This window comes from Uranotaenia lowii, chromosome 1 (genome assembly GCF_029784155.1).
Source record: "Uranotaenia lowii strain MFRU-FL chromosome 1, ASM2978415v1, whole genome shotgun sequence".
Taxonomy (NCBI): Eukaryota; Metazoa; Arthropoda; class Insecta; order Diptera; family Culicidae; genus Uranotaenia; species Uranotaenia lowii.
The window spans coordinates 166064463-166091254 of NC_073691.1; the positions used below are offsets into that span (position 1 = coordinate 166064463).

General features: G+C 35.3%; 2 protein-coding genes across 2 annotated transcripts in view; both read right to left on the reverse strand.

The window, feature by feature from the left end:
* LOC129744002 (3-hydroxy-3-methylglutaryl-coenzyme A reductase) overlaps positions 1-26792 on the reverse strand; it is a 78958-nt gene that overhangs the window by 35751 nt on the left and 16415 nt on the right. The window lies entirely within an intron of this gene.
* On the reverse strand, positions 12613-14186 carry LOC129744066 (uncharacterized). Its single transcript, XM_055736445.1, has 2 exons — positions 13807-14186; positions 12613-13540 (listed from the first exon to the last, which is right to left on the reverse strand). The coding sequence occupies exons 1-2, from the start codon at positions 13814-13816 to the stop codon at positions 12660-12662; spliced, it is 891 nt and encodes a 296-aa protein (XP_055592420.1). The 5' UTR covers positions 13817-14186; the 3' UTR covers positions 12613-12659.

Consider the following 26792-nt stretch of genomic DNA (forward strand, 5'->3'; position numbering starts at 1 on the left):
ATTCGAAAAGTTGCACAAACGAGAGTAGATAGAAATGGATCAAAAGCTTCCATACAGCTTCGTTGAGCATTGACAGTGACAAATTAACGGTTAAAAATACAGCGTAAACAATTAATTCTATACTACCCATTATGCAGTTTTCTAATAAAAAAAATGCAACTTCAATTGTTATGCAACAGATTTAGAATTTAAATTCAGACTTCAAAATGCATACTTTTATGATGAAAGTTTCATCATAAATTTTGAAGTTTTTTTTCCTCAGAGGCCCTCCTTTGGGAACCCCGGATGACAAAGTTCACCGAATGAATAAAAAGACCTCTCAAGTTTATTGACTGTAAGCGAATCAGTGGTGCGGCCCCCCTTTTTAACGAAAAATCGAAACTACTTCAAAGTTCAATAGCCATCGGTCGTGGTCAACAGTTATTGATCTTTTTTTTTCTCAAGAGTGACACCCGCCAATAGCTTGAAAAAGGAAACCAAACAAAACAGTCTGCATGTATAGAATACTCCGGGGACCGTGTTTTTTTGTCAACCTAAGCCGCCAACCGGTATTCGATTAGGAAGAGGTTTTAAAACCGCATTCCACAATCTGATTGTTGGAGGAAGCTTACAACTAACTCACTGGGTTATCTAAGGTCGCCAAGAACCGGCGCAGCCATCCGTTCAAAATGAGTTGTATTATGTTCGCTAACCACCACCAGGCTTTCAGCTTTTGGGTGTGGAGTTTTCCGGAAGCATTCTAGCCAGCCACAATTGTTCACGGTTATCCGGATGGTTCATTCATAGGTTCGAAAAACTAAGTAAGCAGCCGGTCTTCTATATGGTGGTTGGTTTTTGAGATATGATTAAACATTGTTGTTCAACGGGTTAGAACCTGAAGTGGGTGATGAATGTCCTAAGGTTTGAATTCAACAGTAATCATAAGCCGGGTGTCAACAAGCGTTTATTTCCAGCGCCGAGCATGACAATCCAAATAAAGTTAGTACTCTCGGAAATATGCTGTTCATTGATCGTGACTCTCCTTTATGTGATTGGCTACTGGAGGGAAGTGGTGACATATTTTGTCAAGGCGTTAACAACCTGAAGTTGCGCTCTGAAGCTCAGCTACATATCTACACATTAGCCGAATGGAAACCGACAAGGTCACTTACTTATGTTACCGAACTGGTTCAAAAATTTATTAATACAGATAGAGCATGCATTGCTTTCGCAAATTTATGTTGATCATTGCTTGAACAACCGGAATCCGTATTACGTTAAAAACATTTAATTACACTTTGGATTGATTACGGCCATTTCGTTTGGTTATTCAGTGAAAATACCTTATTAGTTGAGAATATCGGTAATATAGTAAAAAAACCGAACAGCTGCTTTGATAAAAATTACACTGATTCAATTAAAATTATCGAGGTTTGGCAATTAATACCAGACTTTCGGTAATATTTACAAATGCAAATTCAATAAATCTTATAGGATGTCTTCGATAAATATTACCGTACTGCTACACGGAAAATAAGAAAAAGGTAAAATTTACCGAGATAAAAAGGCGAATGCTTGTGAAAACCAAAAAGGTGACTTTCACCTTACCGAGGGAAAACTCACCTCCCAACGAGGTGAAGTTTACCTGAATTGAGCAGAACAAAAAAGTATAATTCACTTAGAAAAAGGTTAATCCAACAAAGGTACTTTCTACCTTTTCGAGGTAAAGCTTACCTCGTAGCGAGGTGAAGTTGACCTGGATTGCGCTGAACAAAACGGTACAATTCACCTCGGAAAATGGTAACAATTTTCCGAACCCGTTTATTGAGGTTAAGTTGTTTTTTTTTTCATTCAGAAATAAGTTTTGTTTCGTGCGCAATACGTGAATATAGGAACAGAAAGGTGAATAGGTAAATAGTTAAATAGGAGGATTCAGCGGCCATGGTGGCGCCGAAGGACACGGAAAAGGCAGAGTTGATGTCCGAGAGGATGCAAAAGTGTCTTCATCCGACAAAACGGAACATTCAAGAAAAAAAAAACGGAGTTCACCGAGCCGGATCGTCGGAAGGATGAACATTATTAAAACAAAGATTCAGAAAACATTAGGGGAGAATGAGGATACTTGATCCCTGGGGATACTTGATTCCTTAGCTATATCTCGAAACTGGAATGTCTTACAAAGATCAAATGTTCTAGTAAAATGTGCCAAAATGAGCAAAATAACAATGCTTGTAGTTTAAAATTTTTTAACAAAATAATTGTTTGAGTAATTGAACTTTGTTTGAAATCTTTCACAAAATGTAACTTGATTATCTTTTTCCATCACTTTAAATGTTCCTTACATGGGAAAATTATGAAAAAAATATTTGTTCCAATGTATCAATCGTTCGAGCGCAAAATGAACTTTATAATGCCATATTTTCAAAGCAATGGAAAACTCTCAACTTTTTTCAGAAAAAGTTTTCTAAAGTGTTGATTATGGGTACAATTGATCCCCTAGAGTTGGGTACAATTGATCCCCCTTCCAAATGGCATATTCTTCTTCTGAATTGATCGTTATGATTGCTGATTACGAAATTACTAATATTTATCCAAAAACTAATATTTATCAAACAATTGTCTGAAGAAAAGAGCAAAAATAATTAACTTTCTCTTGATTATAAAAAATAGCGCCTTTAAGTATGCAATGTTATTAGCGTTGAGACAAAGTTATAGAATTTTCTTCTTATGTCTGCTTTAAATTGTGAAATGAGAACAAACATGACAAAAATAGTCGATTAACATTCTATCTTGGGGTTTTGTTTGATTTTTATACAAGGATTAGGCCTTCCTGAATAAAAGATCAAGTCTCCTTCAATAGGGGATCAAGTCTCCCCTAACTTCAGAAAAATCGCAATTTTTTTACTCCCACGAAAATGCTTCTAGTTCATCAACGGGTTCAAGTATCGTTCTAATTTTTGGAGCATAGAAACTTGAAGTTACAAGCTGTCAGAAAAAGTCAAAGATGGCGAGTTGCTAAATTTTTCCAAAAAGATATGGTGAAAATAAGAAAAGGGGATCAAGTATCCCCACTCTCCCCTAATCACATAGTGAATGGGCAATGGACTGTATTTTGGGTTTGTTCTTCAAATAAGATAAATAATCACTTCAACTTAAAGTTTCTCTATATTTTCTTCTCTTTTACAATACTTGGAAGGTTTAATTACAGACGATATAAACGCGCGCGATTCCTAAATGGAACTGAACTCGCCTCACAGCGCGAGGCTCCTTTTATTAGCACATCGAACTATCTAGAATGTTCCCGGCACTCAACTTTGAAGATACAAGATGGTTCTGGAACCTTTGCAAATGCTTACGAAGCAAATAAGATTCCAGAAGCTTCGAAAACACGTGGCTAAATTCAGCAAGGAAATTCTAGAATATTATGGAACTTTTAAATTCTTCAAGTTCATTTCAATTGGCTTGAACACATAGGTAATGAAAACGTCTTTTTAAAATAAAAATCAAATCTTGAATGAAATTTTTTTCTTTGATGCGTTTAATTTGGTGAGTAACCAGAACAGCTCTTAAGAGTTGAAGAGAAAAAAACCTTTTAAGACAGTGAATGGGAAACCGGTAGAATGTAACTGTTGGCCCAGTGAATACCAAAAAGGTAAAATTTACCTAAAAAGAAAAACGGTACAATTCACCTTTTTGCTAGGTGAATGGAAAAAAAGGTAAAATTAGCCTCGAAAGAGGGGTGGAAAAAAATTACCTCAGTTACTCGGTAAATCTTACCTTTTTATTATTTTCAGTGTAATTTATATAATTGTCGCCTGAAAATGCCTATAACAATTGTTTTAATGTTCATTGTGATTTGAAGCTATCAAACTATCATTAACGTTATCTTATCTGAAAATCGAGGCTCTAGTTTAATCCTACCCCACTAAAAAATCCAAACTATTTAGAAGCTTCTCCTAAGTCAGTGTCAATATTTGGTCGTATCGTAGTTTAAAATGTATTTTCTTTTTATAACCTTTCCTTGGCAAGTCGAGCTACCAAATTGCTATCTTTTTTTTTATCAAAATACAAAACATCATGAAAACATCATATTTTGTGACCTAATAATGTGACTTTATCCCTCTGTTGTTGTCGATGAGTGGTGATCCAACATCGATTGCCAACATTATTTTTCAAAATTCAGGGACACGAGAAATAAGAATCAGGATACATGGTTTAACGGAAATTTCGTTCGAAGTGAGGAATCTTTTTTTTGGTCGCCAATCCACATTTTGATCTCATTGATGTCTTTAATGCAGTTCCGTACTACCCTTTTTCCATAATATTCACAAAAAAAGGGAAAAATCAAGCTTAATTCCAAAAATCAGGGAAAAACCGAGGCTTACCAGGTTATCAGGTTGGGCATTCAAAAATCAAGCAAATACTGAAAAATCAGGCACATTGGCAACCCTGGTAGTGATAGAGAAACGACGAAAGAGATCAACAGTGGGAACTGGGAAAAGAATACATGCGAGCAGATATGGCAATGTGCCTGATTTTTCTAGACTCAGCCTGCTATTGAATTTTCCTGATTTTTGAAAAAAATCCTTTTTTTGCCTGATTTTTGCGAATATGATGAAAAATGGGTAGTAAGGAACTGGATTAGGTACCATTGCTGAAGTGGAAAGTGGAAATGTGGCATAATCAAAGCAATCGAAAGATTCCCTTATATTCTTATTTAAAAAAGGGAATTTTTCGATTGCTTTGATTCAGTAGAATTATTCAACCAAGTAGGCTCACAACACATACATAGATTGCTCAACTTATAGAAAAAAAGAGAAATTGGAGAACGGTTGAATTTTAAGAATTATGTTCGTCAAGTTATATCGTGAGACGGATTACTATGAAAATAAAATAAAAACTATACCAAATCAACATAAAATACTAGCTGACCCGGTAAACTTCGTTTTACCCTTATTTTAAGAAATCGTTTTGTTTAACTTCATCAGTTCTTGAAGGGTGCTTAATCGGAATAGCGCACGGCACCCTTTCAAATAAACGAATTTCAAATCAAATCATCAGTTCTTGAGCTCTTCGCTCATCAACCTAATTCTATGTTTTTTACTGTTGAATAAACAATTTGTTCTGGTAAAAAAACCGGTAAACTTAATCAATCGTTATAAATTTATAAACTCATCCACACGTCCTTATCTTCGTCGTGCTCTTAAACCAATTTTTATGAAAATCGTCTTAAAATTGTTCGAGTTGTGTCCCATTTAAAGTTGATTTCGTACGGGTGCCCCCTTTTTTAAGAATTGAGATTCTTGAAACTACTATGCAAACCCTTTCTGAGCCCTAAAACCCTTGGATACCTAAATTCACTTCATTCCGACCGTCCGTTTATATGTGATTTCATATATACACAAGAATAATTGATGATATATTTACGTCAAAATGAAACTAGTCATGGGAAAATTAAATCCAGTTTACCATGAACCATTAAAGGAACAAAGAAGCCTTCAGATATATGTACACGAGCATACAAGACGCACAAAGAAGAACCTTTCATTATGATCCGTTGCAACCAGGGTCCAATGCAATTAAGGGTTTAAAAAAATCCCCATCATTCTGTACGTGTGTGACCAATCCTATGCTAAAAGGAAGCATAGTGCAGGTGCCGAGATAAAGAAAATAAAACAAATATGTGCTGGCAGGCTCGACCATGTCCTTGAACTTGCTCTGCCCGAAAGAGCTGAAGGAGCGAAGCCGTTTCACGACTTCTGCCGTTCGTCGGGATTCCCAAAGCTAGCTGAAGAGCTAGTTCAATGAGGAAAACAGAATCGCGTATGATATTTGCTGGCAATCAACTAGTGCTGTGCGAATTGCCTTCAGAATATGCATGACGCGATCTCTCCGAGGTAATTTATCAACACTGAGCCCCCAGTCCATTATGCAGATTGTCTACGGCTGGGGAGTGTCGCACCGAAAGCACACATTGTACGGTGACGGAAATGTCGTGTTGGCTTTTAACAATTTTGACACCAATTTTAGCTGTCAACAAATTGACGGAATGGACCATTTCTTAGTAAATCCCATTTAGAAAAAGAAGGTTATGTAGCAGTATAGAATATTTTTTAGAATACAAAAAACATTCAAAGAATAAAGGATGTTGAAGTCGTGGCCGAGGGCTAACATTGCATAACGTCAGTAAACTGAGTCGTTTTGAGGTCATTTTCGAATTTCTCAAACCATGGGGTCTAAAAAGCTTAGTTTCGGTTCAAAACTAATCCATGATTTTGCAGAATTTTTAAGAAACGTTTACATGAGTAAATTTGAACTTTAGGTTTGTATGAGAAAATTCAATATTTTGTTTTGAAAAATCTGGGGAAAAATTCAATATTTTGTTCAGAAAAATCAAATAATTTTATATTCCTTTGTGGAACCGCTGCTGATTCAGTGCTGACTAAATTGGCACAAAACCCGTTAGCAGGCTCGGCTGCACAGAGGATGAAAAATGATTTTGATTTTTCAGAACAAAATATTGAATTTTCCCATGCAATCCTTAAAGTTAAAATTTACTCATGTAAAAGTTTATTAAAAACTAGCTGACCCGGTGTGCTTTGCTACACCTTTCAAAATCAAATGATATTTTCTGAAAGCATTGAAATTTTTATTGTTTTGTTGGCATTATTTTAAATCAAATTATGACATAATTCATAAGCAACTGCTATAAAATGAGAGCTGCAGCTGGAGTTTCTAATTGCAACACAAAGATAACTTAAACTTATATTCTGAATCATGATCTTTAAATTTGTGTTTAAGATCTTAGAATTTTAATCTGTTTCCTTAAGCTTAGCCCTAAAAGGTAGGGTCTCAAATTATTCGTACGCAAACAATTTAACTTATGAAATATGGTTGTATTTGCTTGATATGTTCTGGATTGATGATAAAAAACTGATAGGAGATCTATAACAATCTTAGAAACATATCTCGTAGCCAAGTACCTTTCCATGCCATATTTGTTTCCATTTGTTGGCTTCGTTAACATAAATTGAGAACTTATGCTAACAAAATTGTATCTGGCTCACCTCCTCCTATGTACCTACTCACTGAAAGGAGGATGGTGAGTCAGATAATCATAGAATCGTATCAAAATGATTTTCCATGTCAAGTTTTGTCCATTTCTCGGATTTTGTAAAAAAAAAAAGTTTAATGTAAGCTTCCCTCTATCTATTTCCCAATTCTATCCTCCTACTGCAAAAAAAGAATTGATTCACATAGAAAAAATTCTCTCGTTGAAATACCATCCCATGCCACATTTGTTTTTTTTTTTGCGTAGTAAACTCTTGAGTTATGCATAAGCTTGAAATGAAGTACCATCCCTCCTTCCGTTCTCCCCATTGAATGGTGGTGTGAGAACTTAATATTCATAAAAGTATTTTTCGTACTCAAACACTTTTTGATGCCAAATTTTCTTTCATTTACTCGATCAATTCTCGAGTTTTGCAAAAAAATTCTCGTATCCAAATACCTTCACATGCCAAGTATGATACCATTTGCTCGATCAGCTCTCCAGTTATACTGAAAATTGTAAGGGAGACCTTTCCTCCCCCTTTTCATCGAACTCTTTGAAGGAGTGAGGGATACCAAATATTCATAAATGCATTTCTCGTACCCAAATTTCATTCCATGCCAAAATTGGTTCAATTTGCTGTTGTAGTTCTCGAGTTATGCAGTAAAAATTTTATGAAACTCCCCTCCTTCTGTCCTTTCTCCTCGCTGGAAGAAGGAAGGGGTCTCAAACAGTCATTAGAACATGTCACGTTCCCTACACGTCCATGCCAAATTTGGTTTCATTTGCTTAATTAGTTATTGAGCTATGTAAAAATTTATAAAAGAGGCCCCCTCCCCCCTTTATATCTCCCTTCTGGAAAAAAGGATGGGTCTCAAATAATCATAGAAATATTTTTTGTATTAAAATACTCTCCCATGTCAAATTTGGTTCCATTTGCTTTATTAGTTTTTGAGTTATGTAAAAAAAATTTAAAGGGGCCCCTCCCCTTTTCTACTGGAAAGAGGGAGGGGTCTCAAATAATCATGGAGATATTTTTCGTATCCAAATACCTTCCCATGCCAAATTTGGTTCCAATATCTTGATTAGTTTTCGAGTTATATGTAAAATTGTAATGTAGCCCCCCTCTCCCCTTCCTTTTACCCCACTAAAAGGAGGGAGGGGTACCTTATATTCCTAGAAATATTCCTCGTTCCTAAATACCACTCCATGCCAAATTGGATACCATTTGCTTGATTGGTTCTCGAGTTATGCAAAAAAATTGTCTTTCATTTGGGAGGCCCCTCCCTCCCTTCATGAGAGAGGGAGGGGTCTCAAACCAAAATAGGAACCTTCCCCTGCCTCCAATACCCCCATCTGCCAAGTTTCACGCAAATCGGTTCAGTAGTTTTCGAGTCTATAGGGAACAGACAGACAGACAGACAGACAGACAGACAGAAATTCATTTTTATATATATAGATTCTGCAAAAAATCATGGATAAGTTTTGAACCAAAAAGAAGCTTCTTAGACCTCAGAGTTTGAGAAATACAAAAATGATCCCAAATCGACTCAGCCTATTACGACAGATTTTTATGGTCATGGTATTTGGAGAAATAAAAGCTCGATTGAGATTTTATAATTTTATGACTTATAGCAGTAAATTTCAATAATATTTATTTATTTTCATAGTATTCCGTCTCACGACATAACTTCTTGAACATGATGTCTAAAATTCTCTCGGTCAATGGTAACTAATTTCTTGAACATCTCACCTTCGCTCCACATCACACTTTTGCTCCACTCTAATTTCAATAATAATTCTAAGGTAATCTTGCAATCGTGACTTACAGCATCTAGAACGTTTACATAGAAATAAGTCATACGGAATCAATTGAGCATTGCGAACACATTTCGCGCTCCGAAACTTTTTTTGATTGTAAAAGACATCTTCTCAGAATTGCTTTTTGTTCTTCCTGCCGTCCACAAATATCAGGTTTTACTGTCAATTATCCTTCCTTCTCGGTTAGGGTCCATATGAACCGAGCTGTACCTTTTCTGTGCGAAATCTCAGAAATGGTTGTAGCTAAATATATGAAATTTGCTGTCTTTTTCTGAAATGAGCAGTTCCAAAATCCCTCGTTTTTATATTTCTGAATAGTTTTAACAGAGACAATTAACCGGTTAGGCGTAAGGGTCAAATAGACCTGGATTCCAACTTTGGTTATAGAATCAAAACTACTGAGGCTATTTCTATAAACTACACCATTTTCATTTCCTCCAAATGTCTGCCTCAGAAACTGACATTGAAGTTAAAGTTTGGGTGTTTTGAAACAAAGATAACTCATTTTGATAAAGTGATATTGAAAAACGTCTGATTTATATGAATTCAGAAAAATGAGGAGCTCATATTAAAATATTGCTTGGTTTCACATACTAAAGCTGGTTGAATAACAGCCGAAAAACTTTCAGGGTTGCCACAACTTTTTCATTTTGAAATTCCCGGTTTTTTCCCGGTTTTCCCGGACAAAAACTCAAGGTTTCCCAAACTTTGATTGTCCATTTTCGTCGGCAAATAGCAAAATTTTCAACTTATTTCATTGATTTGGTTGTTTCATAACACTCAAATATATGAACACTATATTTACAAATTTTTTGATGTGTTACAGATACAGATATCAATTGTGTTACGACAGCTCACAAAGTCTACGTCTCTAGAATTTAAAATTGTTCTGAGGACGTTCAATCATGTAACTCCGTTTTCACAGTCAGTTTAAATTTGTTCAATGCATTTTAACGTGTTATATAAATTTTTGCAAAACATTTATCATACTGGTTCACAGAGGATTGTTTATAATTGCCCATGTTTTTCAAAATACGAGGCAATTACGAACACTTGTTTCTAAGCATTATTTGATTATCTAAACTTCTTCAATGTTTAAAATACCAATAACCGTCAATAATCGTATTTACATATGTAGTATGGAAATAAATAATTGACCTACAAGAAGTGCATTTTGCAAATAACTACATGTCTATGACTATGCCAAATGACTGAAATTTTTTGATGAAATAGATCGTGGACTGTACTTTTTCAGGCAAGAAAAAGTTTTTATTAAAAATTATCGCTTTTCGATAATATTTTCAGCGTCTAAAAGTTAGCTTTTTAGCAGTGAATTGCATAAAATACAAGTAACGATTCAAAAATTGAATAGGATTTGTTTTTTTGTAGGTCAATTAATGGATTTGCCACTCGTTTAAATAAACGATTTTTTCAGCACTCGATGTAATTTTCCAACTCGACAAGCCCCGTTGGATAAATTTACGACTCGTGCTAAAAAAAAATAAACTATTTGCAACTTGTTGCAATGATTTACTAATTGGAAACCATTCACCAAACATTGTTTTTGCATCTTGAATTCGGACTTCAAAAGTTTTTAAAAATATGGGCACAAAGTTAAAAAGTCTTTATTAAACAGTTTTAAAGATTATTCAACAGCATACCAATGTTTGAGATAAAGACAAAATTTAAATCATATATTCAATTTAGATCCACCAATTGTTTTTTTTTAATTTAAAACTTAGGAATTTCAATTTAGATATGAATACAGAACAAAAATGCAAAAGGAATTCAAAATTATGATATCTAAATTTATTATAATAAAATCTCAAGTACCGTAAATCAATAAAAATAACAAAAAATTATCTTTCATTTTCAAAACGTAGTAAAATTAAGTTCTGCAGTTCAAATTGATTGATACTCAAATTAAACTACCTATACTTTTTACAAAATCTGAACTTCAGGACTCATGGATTTTGAGTTCAACATATTGAAATTGCAAACTTTGAAAGAAATTTAAAAAGGTACAATGTAATTTTTGTAGTAGCCATAAAAAGTCGCTGAAAAAAGACGATAAAAACAAAAAATAAATTATCAAATGCAGATTACAATAAAAACATGATATATACATGTTTTCAAATCTGTAAATCCTTTGTTTCCCAAATTGATTGTCCCGCCCTGAATTCGAATCATTTGTCGGATTCTGTCAAATCTAGTTTTGGTGATATTGGGTTTTGAAATTTAAAAATTACTAACTAATAAACCGACACCCATATAAAAAAAAAACAAATACAGATTTCGAATCTACCGAATCTAACAGATTTTGAATCCATTTGGTAGAGGATTAAGATATCATTGAAGAACATTTATGAGCTTTCGATATCAAAGATTTAAGTTCTATTTAAAACTTGGTTGAAGACTAATTAAATAAATATTTGTTTCATTTTGATTAAAAAAAATATTTCGAAATATCCTTGAATTCTCATATTTTACCAGACTGTCAAAAATAAACTTAAAGGACGCCTCAGTTTTCTCAAAAGTTTCAACTATTCACGATCTTCGTAAAAGTTGATAATTGATTCGAAAACTACGATTTGAGTATATCAGAAAAGTTCTAAAATGTGGCTAGAAAATTTCACCCCTCGGACAAGCGAGAGAACGTTAATTTGGTGGACTTAAAGACAAAAAGAAATAAACTAAAAATAATTAATATCATGGCAATAATTTTGCTATTTTGACATGGGTTTTTTGTAACATTCAAATTCAAGGAATTTTTTCCCTAAAATACGTCACTCAAAAAACAAATATGTATATTTTAAGGAAAATACCATGCAATGTTGAATCAATTTAAGATATTGAAAGAATTTACATAGTGTCTTCAATCGCCATGAACACATCCTTATGAAAAAAGGAAAAAGGATGAGGTTAGAGGACAGTTCATTCGAAATTTTCGCAAGTTTTTAAAGGAATCTTAGCATATTCAAGCTTTAAAAAGTGCAATTTGAAATTTTCTGGATAAATTATGACCAATGATCGAAAAAAGTTAATTTTCCAAACAGTGCGTTTGAAAGGTTTCCTTTTCAACGAAGCAAATTTTGAGCGATGTCAAATTTATTATTATCAAGCTACAAAAAACACCGAGTCGTGCATAAAGATGATTTTCTTGTGTTTAATTCTTAAATTAAACGCTATCACTGGAAAATTATAACATTGGCATCTTTTGCATTTCCATTCGAAATTTAACTTTAATTTGCTTGATTTTATATGATTGATAGTTTTAAAAAAATAATTGTTATGATGTGACATACTTGAACAAATTTTATGCGACTTTTTGAATTTCCCATCTCATTCTTCGAGCCAGTTTTGAACTCTAGGTTTTGGTAAAATTAGTGATTTTTTTTTAATTTAGAGGTAGTTAAAAAGAAAACAGAGAGTAGTTTGAAAATTTCCAAACTTATGATATTCTTCTTACACATTTTTGAACTGTTGAATTCTGAATTGGAAATTGAATTTTGAATGTTGGGTTCAATCCCTGATTTTATAATCTTTTTTGATTGATATTTTTCGGTGAGCGCAAGACGAAATAAAAATGCTGTTTTTTAACGTTTTCGGCCTACTTAACTTTCGGCCATCCTCAGAAAAACTGTATTTATTAAGTAAAATTAAAAGATGAAATTAATTACAAATTATACTTTTGAATTTGTCAATGTACTGTGCACTCGGAAATTGAAACGCACAAACTTTTATGCCGCGTGTTTCCTCAACGGCCGTCTCACGATTTTTAAAATCGACGTCAGCTAATTGCTCCTGGTCAGCCGTCGTCCAGTGATGATGTCATCGAGTGCGTTCCTGATTGGTTCGTCGTCGGTTGCGTTTTGGGTTTGTTCGCTCTTTTAAATTGTGGTGTCTCTCTCAGCTTCTTGATTAGCGCGTTGTATATCGAGGAAATTTCTATTGCGTCTCTCTGTATGTTGACTGCCTTCTCTCCTCTCAATTTTATATGCAGAGTTTCCGCAGTTTTCCTCTTGTTGTCATCGCTCATTTTTTCCAGAATCCTGACATCGTTGTAGTTGAACGTGTGATGGTTTTCCACCGCATGTTGTGTTAGGCCGGTTGTGGAGGCATTCGGTTTAAAACTATATTTGTGGTTTTTGATGCGTTTTTCAATAGTTTGGGAGGTTTGTCCACAATATACACGGCCGCATTCGCACGGGATTTCGTAAACCACTTGTGTTTGCTTCATTTTTGGGATTTCATCTTTGAGCTTGGAGAAGATGCAATTTTTGATCTTGTTCACGGGTTTTGATGAAGCAATGATGTCGTGTTTTCGTAGTATTTTGCTCACTTTTTCACTCAAATGGGGGATGTATGTTAAGGAAGCATATCTACCCATTTGAGTGTCTCGGTTTTCGTATTGTAGCGAGTTATAAATTGCATCTGTTCTTGTTTTTAAAATGTGGTTTATAAAACTGTCTGGATAGTTATTGGAAAGAAGGATTCCTTTGACATTCTGGATGCTTTTTACCCTTTCTTCTACGTCAGTCAGTTTTAGTGCGCGATCAATTAAAGCAATCGCTGTGTTCATTTTGTGCGCATGGGGACTGGCGGATGAGAAATCTAGGTATCGTCCGTTCGTTTGTTTTGTGAACCAATGCTTGTTTATTTTGTTGTTTTTTCTGGTGAGAGTCATGTCTAAGAAGCGAATAGAACAGTTTGTTTCTTTTTCCACTGTGAATTTTATGCTCTCGAAGGGTTTGTTAAATTCGTTTTGGATTTCATCAATTCTATTTTCTTCAGCAATGAGAAGGCAGTCATCAACGTAGCGTTTATAGATGATAAGATTGATTCCTTTGGTCTTCAGTTCAGTGATGACTACCTCCTCAAGGTGTTCTAATAGAATATTCGCCACAACTCCGCTCAGTGGTGAGCCCATCCCAACCCCAAATATTTGCTTGTACATCTTTCCATTGTACTGGAAAAAAGATGCGTCCAGCACGATTTGGAGTGCGCGCAAGAAGTCGAGCCACGGGATGTTTGTGTGGCGACTTATTTCTCCCCATTTTCGTTTGATTAGTTCGTATGTGTCTTGTACTGGGATGTTCGTGTAGAGCGACACGACGTCGAGAGAAAATAAGACGCAACCCTCCGGGATCTGAATTTTGCTGATCTCTTCTGCAAAGTCGAAGCTGCTACGAACATGGTATTCGGTTTTCCCTACCACCTTTTGGAGGATGTTGGCGAGGAATTGGGCCAAGCGGTATGGAGCAGAGCCTACGGTTGAGACCACTGGGCGAAGTGGTCGGTTTCCTTTGTGTGTTTTCGGGAGCCCGTATATGCGTGGTGGGGGACAATTGAACAGCAGAATTTTATCACACAAAAACTTGCTAATATGAAAATGAAGAAAATTCGCGAACTCAACACTGAGCCAGATTGGATTGAAAATACGACGAACGTAGAGATTCCGGATTATCTTCAACGAACTCTACTACTCGGTCCCAACTACAACATCCAACCGAAGAGCAACATCCCATACGTTGCTTTTATCGCTGACGTAGAAAAAGCGATCCAAAATGAACCAGAGGCAGACAACATCAGATCAGAAATATCTGCAATGATAACGAACTTCATAAGTTATCAGGCCCAGCCACACACCAGCGAAACGGAATGGATCAACAAAGACATCGCCCGTAGCAGAGCCTTCCTGAAAGAGCACGCCGAACTCATCATCACCCGAGCGGATAAAGGCGCGAAAACAGTGATAATGCACGCCAACGAATATCGCGCCAAAATGTCAGCAATGGTAAGTGACACTACAACCTACGTACCACTAACCGAAAACCCAACTGACAAAACATTATCACGAATTAACGGCATGGTCAAGGAATGGTACACAAACAAACACATAGACAAAAGAACACGGGATAAAATTCTGCTGTTCAATTGTCCCCCACCACGCATATACGGGCTCCCGAAAACACACAAAGGAAACCGACCACTTCGCCCAGTGGTCTCAACCGTAGGCTCTGCTCCATACCGCTTGGCCCAATTCCTCGCCAACATCCTCCAAAAGGTGGTAGGGAAAACCGAATACCATGTTCGTAGCAGCTTCGACTTTGCAGAAGAGATCAGCAAAATTCAGATCCCGGAGGGTTGCGTCTTATTTTCTCTCGACGTCGTGTCGCTCTACACGAACATCCCAGTACAAGACACATACGAACTAATCAAACGAAAATGGGGAGAAATAAGTCGCCACACAAACATCCCGTGGCTCGACTTCTTGCGCGCACTCCAAATCGTGCTGGACGCATCTTTTTTCCAGTACAATGGAAAGATGTACAAGCAAATATTTGGGGTTGGGATGGGCTCACCACTGAGCGGAGTTGTGGCGAATATTCTATTAGAACACCTTGAGGAGGTAGTCATCACTGAACTGAAGACCAAAGGAATCAATCTTATCATCTATAAACGCTACGTTGATGACTGCCTTCTCATTGCTGAAGAAAATAGAATTGATGAAATCCAAAACGAATTTAACAAACCCTTCGAGAGCATAAAATTCACAGTGGAAAAAGAAACAAACTGTTCTATTCGCTTCTTAGACATGACTCTCACCAGAAAAAACAACAAAATAAACAAGCATTGGTTCACAAAACAAACGAACGGACGATACCTAGATTTCTCATCCGCCAGTCCCCATGCGCACAAAATGAACACAGCGATTGCTTTAATTGATCGCGCACTAAAACTGACTGACGTAGAAGAAAGGGTAAAAAGCATCCAGAATGTCAAAGGAATCCTTCTTTCCAATAACTATCCAGACAGTTTTATAAACCACATTTTAAAAACAAGAACAGATGCAATTTATAACTCGCTACAATACGAAAACCGAGACACTCAAATGGGTAGATATGCTTCCTTAACATACATCCCCCATTTGAGTGAAAAAGTGAGCAAAATACTACGAAAACACGACATCATTGCTTCATCAAAACCCGTGAACAAGATCAAAAATTGCATCTTCTCCAAGCTCAAAGATGAAATCCCAAAAATGAAGCAAACACAAGTGGTTTACGAAATCCCGTGCGAATGCGGCCGTGTATATTGTGGACAAACCTCCCAAACTATTGAAAAACGCATCAAAAACCACAAATATAGTTTTAAACCGAATGCCTCCACAACCGGCCTAACACAACATGCGGTGGAAAACCATCACACGTTCAACTACAACGATGTCAGGATTCTGGAAAAAATGAGCGATGACAACAAGAGGAAAACTGCGGAAACTCTGCATATAAAATTGAGAGGAGAGAAGGCAGTCAACATACAGAGAGACGCAATAGAAATTTCCTCGATATACAACGCGCTAATCAAGAAGCTGAGAGAGACACCACAATTTAAAAGAGCGAACAAACCCAAAACGCAACCGACGACGAACCAATCAGGAACGCACTCGATGACATCATCACTGGACGACGGCTGACCAGGAGCAATTAGCTGACGTCGATTTTAAAAATCGTGAGACGGCCGTTGAGGAAACACGCGGCATAAAAGTTTGTGCGTTTCAATTTCCGAGTGCACAGTACATTGACAAATTCAAAAGTATAATTTGTAATTAATTTCATCTTTTAATTTTACTTAATAAATACAGTTTTTCTGAGGATGGCCGAAAGTTAAGTAGGCCGAAAACGTTAAAAAACAGCATTTTTATTTCGTCTTGCGCTCACCGAAAAATATCAATCAAAAAAGATTATAAGTACGTGCGGTGATAAAAACTAAACAACAATCCCTGATTTTGGAACTAAAACTGAATTTTGATTTCATTTTTTAAATTTTCCCGGTTTTGGGTCTGGATTCCCGGTTTTCCCGGTTCAATTTTTAATTTCCGATTTTTCCCGGTTTTCCCGGTTATGTGGTCACCCTGACTTTCTTCAACTATGATTTGATAACAATGATGTTATAAAAATCAAGGAATTGTATTTAAAAAATAACTTTTCTATTAAATTACATCCATTTCCAATTGAAAGTGATAAAAGTTTATGAAGAGATTTATAGGGTGACCAATTTAGGTATTGAATCTAAGAATTTCAACATATCGAGGACCAATTGTGAGGTTTATCTATTTTTGTAACACGCTTCTATTTACATTGAGCCTCAAAAACTATAAATTCAATTATGATAAAAATATTCAGTACTCGTTGTTAAGCTCGGTGTTCCGACGTTTTTGGGGGCAAACCCAATCGGCTACACTATAAATTGACATTTTCTTCGAAAATGCTCCACTTATCAAAGGTTTTCTTCAAAAATATTCCGTCGGCGGATGATTTCTTCGTTAATATAATTTTCGAAGGTGATGGAAAGTATTAGAGAAACATGAAATGTCAAAGAAAGAAAGAACATAAGCTGTAAATATCATGAATTTTTCGAAAAAGATACAACGGCTCACCGACAGGACTTGAACCCGCAATTTCCACTTGAGTACAACGGACAGTTTGCCGATTACAGCACGGTGAACGTGACGAAATAGGCTCCAGTATGCGTACTAAGCTAGCTCCATCGGTCGGCTACTGGATCTTCCATCGATACACTCCATGTAGATATATCTTGCATGTGTTATTTGTCCACTATTGATCTTTTTCGTTGTTTCTCTATCAGGGCTTGAGATATAGCTTAGTTGGCAAGGCAGCTGCTTCCTGAGCCGATGTCCATGAGTTCGAGCCCAAGAGTAATGTTAAAACGACTATACTCGAAAAAGTTGTCTCTCTATCACCAATCGACTCGGGTTTTTAGCCGAGCGCACACCTGGTCGGTTTTTTTTGGGTTAGCCGCTACAGAAAAATATTGTTTAAACTTGATGACAGATTTTCGGGTGTTTTCATGAGTCATACTGTATAAAAGTTAAAACTTAGATTGTAACCCCTAGCTTTAAGGAGCCATATTTGTAGCCTACACTGTTTGGCGAAATAGATAAATTAAATTCTAAGTTATTTTTATATGATGTACGAGTAAAGAACCGAAAAAAAGTTTTGACCTCTCAAGAATCGAACAGCTAAGCCAACCTACAACAAATATCGCAGCATGCTGCTAATCGTTACTGAATGAATCCAAACACACGGAAAAAACCTTCGAGGTAGCCATCGTATTGGTGATGGCCATGGTTTCCGGACAAGGTTTAGTTGGACCGAAAATAACCGGCAAACATAACGCTGAACAAGTCCGGTCAAACATGGCCGCATCTCTAGGTCAAAATGTGGACCTATACTCACTTAAGATCGAAAAAAGCCCGAACCGGAACAAAGGTGGAACGAAAAAAAAAACTTTCACAACAGGCTATGCTAATCAGTTGGTTTTTTTTCCTATGTTCACTGCGGTAAGAATGCTGTGCTTTATTTAAACGCTTCGGTAAAGATTTAAAAGCAGATTGGGATGAATCGATGAGATAACTCATTTGAATGGAACGTTGCGACATCTTAGGTTTTTGCTGGAAAACTATTTGTTGCTTAAACTACCGAGTATTTTCAAATTCAGCTGGGCCAGCATCAAGTGATTCAATAATTTTATTTCAATAAAGTAGGTTATTAGTTGTCATCCACACTGCTCGCACGTCAACAACGTTGTCTCGCCATGCGGACAGTAACTAAAGAGGCTATAAATAATCCCCATCGAAAGCGCACGGTGCCATCGATTTTCAGTTGTCTTTACTATTTTGAAAAACTCGCTGTAAAAGCAGCACGAGTTTAGGCACATGTACCCGGCTGTCGGTTTATATTCGTGGGCACAAAATGTGGCTGACGACGACGTGTAGAAAACGCGATACCGATGCAGAATGACCGCACACAAATTGTTCGGTCATCCGTGTGTGCACAGTGCAACAAACATACTAAAAACTTTATTTTTCTAGTCTTTGTACCATCCCGCCTTCATTTATTATTCGAGCTTATGAAATACCATGGGTCAAGCGAACCTGACCATCGTCAATAAATAAAATATTTTTCCGCGTCATTAACACCAATTGCACTGGTAAACAAGCCTTAACTTAACACTTTACGCTTGCTGTTTCCAATGTTTCTCTCCATGCTGATTACAGATCAGAAAACTCTGTTGATCTATTAGATGGAGGTTCTATCAACATTTCTGCAGAAAATATTCGATTTAAGCAAAAGGCCCCCGGAACGACCGCCGAGTGGCGCTGGAAATATGGTTTTGTCATTTCGTAGCCCAAATGTCACTGATAGGTACCCGCCCAAAAGAAATTGTCAGTACTCAATCATCAGTTGTAAAAAAATTGTCGAGGGAAGTAATAAATTCTAAAGTAAGCTGAACATACCTACATTTAACTACCCCCCCCCCCCCCCCCATGAGGGTCCAAAAAGCAAGCGAGGTTGTCTTCTCTACACTCAAAATTTAAAATTTATAATCAAATTATGATAATAGAGCAAAGATATTCAAGAGTAACCATCTGGACTAAAAACTAATTCAAAAACCTCTAAAATCCGCCCCAAATTCAAAATTTTGCTACAGTTTTTCAAAATTTTCTCACTTGTTCTCTTGTTGGATGTCACCACGTATCCGTGCCGGAAAAATCCGGCCTGTTTTATGTAAAAACCTGGAAAATTCCGGGTATTTGATTCCATATTTGTCGACCAAAATCCAGGCTATACCGAGCAATTTTGGTCAAAACTCAGGAATTGCTCATCAAAAATCTAGAAAAAAAAACTTAAAAAACCTTTCATCATAATTTTTTCGAAATTTGCTGCAAAAATTTTGAACGCATAGATAAAAAAAAAATTACATCTTTTTTTTAAGTTTGGTTTAAGAATGAGAAAGAGAACTAACCCGGGCAAATTCCGGGCTTTTCCGATGAAATCCGGGCAACCGGGTCGGACCGGAACTTCCCAAATTTTATATCAAATAACCGGCAATCTGACATAGAAATTAATATGAATATATAATTTTAAATTAAATCCATGTTTGTTCCATATTCCCATAACAAAAATTGTATTTCTACATATTTTTGTATTTCTAATTCTGTATTAAGTATAGGATTCTTGATTCTCAGTTCGAATAATCATAAGAAATTAGGAATGAAAAGCTGCTTTGAAATCCTGGTTCAAATCAGGTTTGGCATTTCATATCAAATTTGAATCATGTTTTTCGAAAATCACATGCATTTTACATATTTTGTTTAAAGATTTCTGAATATTAAAAACGAAAGATTTTGTTTTATATTCAAATTCGAAGTTCTTACACTTTATTTTTACACTAAACTTAAACATTTCAAGCGTCTATGTGGCGATCTGATAATGAAAACTCAGATTCAGATTCATCATTTGACATTCATATTTTAAAACAGATTCACAAAACAGATTAAAAATAAATAATTGAAATAATGAATTAGGATTTAACCAGCACTACAGAATTTAAATAAAAGATTCATGAATTCTGATTCGGAAACAAACTCAAAACTCAATTTTTTAATTCAGGTTTAGAACTCAGATTTAAAATTCAGACAAAGATTTAGCTTGTGAATAAGTTTTTCAATCAACATACAATTGTTGAAAAATTCAAGAAAAGATGAACTAAAAATTTGTTTGTCTATTCAACTTCCAGATTTCAATTTTTTTTGTTGGAATCAGTTCAATTCAACTGAAAATCACAAATGTAGAGTAGAGTTGAGTTATTTTTTTTAAATTTTGATTCATGCAAAATATCCCAAACTATATTTAAAAAAATCATCCACAGGATTTAAATTATGGAATTTATTCTTTATAAAAAAAAACCTGTTAAAGAAACATGTACCTGATCTTAACCTAAAAAATCTGCACAAAATTCTTTATTTTCTCGGTGTATTGTTTAATATTATTTATATTGCAGTTTTTTTTTGCTAAATTTCAAACTAAAATCATAAATCTAGTTCAAGCTTGCATCCAGCTAATTTGATCAGAATTTTTTTTTATCTCCTTATGTTTTTTTAGACAAATTCATTTATTTTCATCAAAGGTTAGAATCTTGGAATTTGCAAGAGAGTTTTCTAGATTGAACTTGTTCGATTTGAGTAAAGAATAAGTTCTTTTTAAGAAATTGAAGGCTACCCTTTAAAAAAACTTATTTTATACTCTAATCAAACAATTTTGATCTACCAGACTTTAAAAAAAAAAAATCAAAGATTTTAACTATCGATGAATGCGTATGTCATTTTTAGTTTCTAAAGGTTTCTTTATAAAAAATTTAGCTCACCCTTTAGGCTAAGGACCACTTTTCTAAAGTTACTTTTTTAAGATTTTAATGACACATTACTATCCTTGTGGCATTAGTGAAGACACTTTCTTTCACACGAAAACTATTAATGGGTACTTGAAAATGAATAATGATATAGTTACAAAAATAATTTAATTTATTTTTTTTTATTCGTGTGTTGTTGGGCAAAAAATCATAGGTAAAAATGAACCACCAAAACCCCCCCCCCCCCCATGAGTCGGTTCTTCCTACGGCCCTGTGTGATGATAATGGTTCTTAATAAAATTCTACCCGCTCATTTTCACCATCTTTCAATTCTTCTTCGGATAGAAAAGTCAATTAAATTTCAAATCCTTAAGATGTTTTTACTTAAAAGGACATCACTTTTCACCGATAAGGCCTATAAATCATGTAACAAACAAAAATTATGGTGATTAATTTCTTTCTCAAAGTGAACAACCTTTGAGGTACTGTCCCCAAGCACAGAATCACAAGCATGTTTTGATATAACGAGATGACTTTTTACAAAGAAAAACCAAGCAATCTCGAAATGTGGGTATTTTAAAATTCTCCACGACTCGAACAATTTTCATATGACTGTGAACAAATTTGGCACCCGAAGAAAGTACTCCGTACACGGAAAATGATAAATAGGTAAAATCTACCGAGATAAAAACAGGTTTGCTAGCGATTTTTCGTTTTGAAAATCCAAAGTTTTTCCCGGTTTCCCCCGGTGTTTTCCCGGTTGTAAATGATGATTTGCCCATTAATTATACTCGTTGATTAATAAAAAAAATCATGGTGAATGAAAAAAATTCAATGTGAAGGTCCTCACATTTCTCACAATTGTATCCCAAAACTTGTTAACCGGTTAGAAATCACGACAAATACTTTAGCGTATTTTAACACGCAGTCTTTTCGTTTCAAATTGACAGGATTTCATTATTTTTTTTAAAACGGATCTAACGAAAATGGCATCTATTCTTTGTTTTGCTCCACAATTTCAACAATTTTGCAAAAATAAGTCCGGATAAATTGATCTTGAAACTATTATGTAGTGTGTATGTACTTTTCAGCAAATGTGGAATTTTATAGAATTTTTTAGAGTTATCGAAAAAAATTGTTAAGTACATATGTATAAAAATACGTAAAAAATACATCGAAATATAATATCAAATCAGATGTCAACTTGAATGGGGATTTGTCTAACAAAAATCATCAGATTGCAAAATATTAAGCTATTTTCAGACTGCAGTTATATTTTTTTTGTACAATACTAAGACATGTTTTAGAAAAATTGTTTTTCTGCCCAATACAAAACAATGAATAACTTTAGTAGTGCTCTAGTCATTTGATCTGAAGATTCGTGAAAATATAGAAAATCGTGTATAAGACAAGCATGAACTTTAATCGTTTGATGTAAGCTGTCATTTTGTATAAGGGTAAAGACCTTGGATCACAGATGAACTTGAATTTTTTCGATACAATTTTTATATAAGACATAGGAAACTTTAAGAAAAAGTTTAACGTAGGAAGAATTAAAAACTAAAAACTTGCGATAAAATGCTTCGTTCCTCAGGCCAATTCTAACGAAATGCTTTAAATCGTCTAACGCTGCCAAATCATTTGCTTCTGGCATAAATTAATTTAAACTAAACTGGTACAGTTTAACTCTTTAAGTGACCAAAACCTCTTTAAGTGACTCTATAAAGTGAAGTCTTATTCCTGAATATACCAAGGAAATTAGAGCAAATACCAGTATTGTATAGAAGTTTTGGTACCAAAAGAATATTGGTTTAACAGAGAACAAATATCCACAGTTCCATATTGAAACTCACTCGAGAAAACTTCGAACCTATGCATCAACTGGTTTCTTATAAATCAGTGGATTTTTATCATATACACCCAAAACTCAGCCTCTGTGCCAATGGCGTGTAGTCAATTTCATAGCATCATTGGTACAAGAAGATAACGCGACCGGCACTGATTCGATTTGCGCCCACCGGCATTAACCTCCAGCGCAACCGAATTGCGTATGTCTGAATGAAACAAAATAAAAACGTTTTCGCGTCCCTCCCCATCGCATCACAAGCCGAAGAAGGATGGAAATAAATACCGGCCAACACTAGGATTCAGAACAAAGTTCTGAAAATGATTTTGCGGCTTCCACCTTGGCACAGCACCGAAGATCTTCATCGGATTGCAGGCATTGAATCTATCGAAGAGATGGCCAACAAAATCATCTCCAACTTCAGAGGCAAATCGATGCAGTCTTCCATCGCAGAGATTCGTTCTCTTTATGTTTAGTTTAATTTTAAGATAGTGTTTAGTTTTAAGTATAAAATATTTTTGCTATTACAGGATGTTCTCCTACATTAAAAACTTGATTGCGCTCAGCAAATTTAAATCTTATAAATAAATTTTTATAATTTAGTTACTTATAGGGCTATGAACAGTTCATTATTGAGCTGAACACCTAGTTTAATGCAATAATGTAATATAAGTGTAATCATGATTTGATACAAATAAAGACATATTTGAAAAAAAAAAAAAACCGGCCAACACCAGGCAGCCAGCAAACACGGCTGAGCTGTGCGTGTGTATGTAGCAAATGTGTAGTTCCTTCACTCCCGTTCCCTTTCCCGTTTCCATCTTAAGACAAAGGAATGCATTGAAAGGAGGCCAAACGCCGGGAAGCCGCCGTTGTACGTTTTTTTGTGATTGATCGGTAACAGAAAGCCTATGACAAATATACCTCGTCCTGCATGAAGCTAGAATAGTACACTGGTTAGAATAGCGGACCGGCAAGACGATACAATTAATGATTTGAGTTCGATTCTCACTACAGCGCTGTGGTTTTAAATTTTTATTTTCTTGTTTCTGGGATGAATTATCCAATAGGAAGGAAATCCCATAAAATGTTTTTCTTGTTTCGCTTGAATGTAGTGGTCATCATTTTGGTTGGGAGCCGAGTCCTTGTGCCAGTTACGGTTTTTCAAACATACCATCTTCGGCACAGTGCACATTTCAGCGCATTATCGGCACAGAGATTTGCTAAATAGGCATTGGATTTTTGCAACCTCTTCTATGGGTGTACACATTGACTAGTTGCATTTCTAGATCACTGTAATACTTTTATATGTTGCTGACCCTTTATAAAAAAGAATCTGATTAAGTTAGAAACCTCTTTAAACGAGAAAAAAAGTTTAGTCCTTAGGACTCTCACTTGTTGACTGTAGTCAGTTTTATGTTTAGTTTTGTCGATAATAGTTTATGCGAATTTAATTATAATTGATCCTCCTGATGAAGCGTGGTGAAGTTGACCTGGATTGTGCTGAACAAAACAGTACAATAAAAAAAATTCTTTTTGAATAAAAAAAATAAGTCAAAACTAGAATAGATTTTCTTAAAATTTGGCATAGTAAGATGGTTGATTACATAGATTTTTTTTTGCAGTTTTCAGATGAAGCGAGTAAAAATAAATTTAAAATTCTACACATGGAGGACAATTTTTAAGAGAATGCGATCAAACATTTTTTTAATCAAGTTTTTTTTAATGTTTTTGAAATTTTGCCCATAAGAAAGTTTTGGAATAAAAAGATGATTTATTATATTGAAAGACACCTCGCACTTCCAAAGCGGAAGGGATCCGATATAAAATTATAATAAAATAACGGAATCAGTCAAATAATTGACATGACTAAATTATCTAAATCCAACAGAATAATAAAATTTATAATGGAACGAAGTCTACCGGGTCAGCTAGATCGATATAACTCAGTGAACCTGAGCTATGCAATGAAACACCCTATTTGTTGATAACCGAATGCTAGCATTGCCATACATCGGTAATACATTGTAGATCTAAGTTGTGCACATACACCTTTGCGATATTGTGAAATATGAAGTCAGTATTAAGATTTATAATCACCGTTTCCATATTGATTGCTAAATTAAAGTTAAATAATGTTTCGATAAGTAACTGTTTGCTTAAAAGACATAACCGGAAATCATCGCTTCTAAACATTTAATACCAAAATTGTTAGTTACTCGCATCCACAAAGCAAAATCTCGAACATACCGGAGCCAGCCCGGTTCGTCGCTGATGGACGCGCTTAAATCAGGCGATTCCACATTTCCATGCCGTTGCGTGAGATTGCCCACGAATGGATCGGCTCATCGAATCTCCCATATCCTAACCGCCACTAATATGGTGATTTTCATTCATAAAACGTATCCATGCGATGCCGAATGGTGATCGTTCATGGAGCTGATGCATGGTTTATAGGAAAGATTGTCGTGCGATTTTGAAAGATTTTATCTAGCAGAAATAACTTTAACATTAGGTCGGTAGAGAAGTTAGCAAGCAAAAATGCCCTATCGTTCCTCCTTTGTGGGGAATGTCTTTTATTTGGATGAAAAATTTACTCTTCAAAACGTAAGATAACAGATTACAACAGATCACGGCTTTAATTATAATACTTACGTAAAGCAGCTTAACATCATTTTTGTCCGATTGTTTTTTGTCAGTATGAAGTGATTTATGAAAACCTGCTAAATAAATGTATTGCCTTGAAACACTTTGAAGCTAGAAAAAGCTGTTTAAAAATCAATCAGATTTGAACATTTTGTTGATAATTTGGGTACATTAAAAGAAATAAATAGAAGTGGTAGTTAATAAGACACGACCACAAAGTTAAAGTTTAGTGAAGCACTTCAGCTTCTCGAAGATGTCCTTATTCTGACCCAAATTCGGATCCTGATCTGATTTCTGATTCTCATCCAGATCCATATCATAATCATGAATTCATGATCCTGATCCCTTACCTAATACTTTTTATTGTTCGACCGGGAATAATTTCTAGGTTATGTATTGGTCTTTCGGTCTTAACAGGTCAATTATAACACTTTTTATGTGTGCTTCATCCAACGTTTCGAATTATATTAGTTCTTCATCACGGAACTAAAATTAAATACAGCAACATGGAACATGTTTTCACATAATTAATATTCACATTAAATACGGACATTCGTGTTATTGTGCAAAGCAGATGCACTCCTAAAGCGTTCATCAATCGTTGGTATTCTGAGTGCCCAATTTACTGGTATCGGCCAGGGCGTCGGCGCTTTCGGGTTTTTTTGCTTCTCACATCATCAGAGGTCTAAAGCAGGGGTGAGCAACGCGCGGCCCGCGGGCCGCATGTGGCCCGCAAGACCCTTTTGTGCGGCCCGCGAAGCTTTTTTAAAATTCAAATGCATTAACTTTTTTCAACAATGCATTGTTAGGAAAAATTATATGACTTGATCAAATATGCACTTGTCTTAAGGTTGCCAGATTGCCCGGTTTTATCCGGGTTTGCCTGGATATTTGATACAATATTTGGGAACAGTTCGACCCTGCCCGGTTGCCCGGATTTCATTGAAAAATACCCGGATATTTTCACTTTTTTGGCAAATAAAAAAATATAAATTGTGTTGTTAAAATTATTATTATATTATATTTAGCCACCAAAACAAATTTTAAAGCAGCTCTTGCAAGAATAATCTTGAAAGGTTTTTTCGAAGCTTAAAATACGATTTAAAATCCGTTTATAAGTTTTGATGAAAAAAAAAAATTATTTCAATTTCTTTTATCTTGATTTTTGTTGAGTATTTTTTGGGTTTTGACAAAATTTGCCCAGATATTGCCCGGATTTTTGGTCGTCTATTT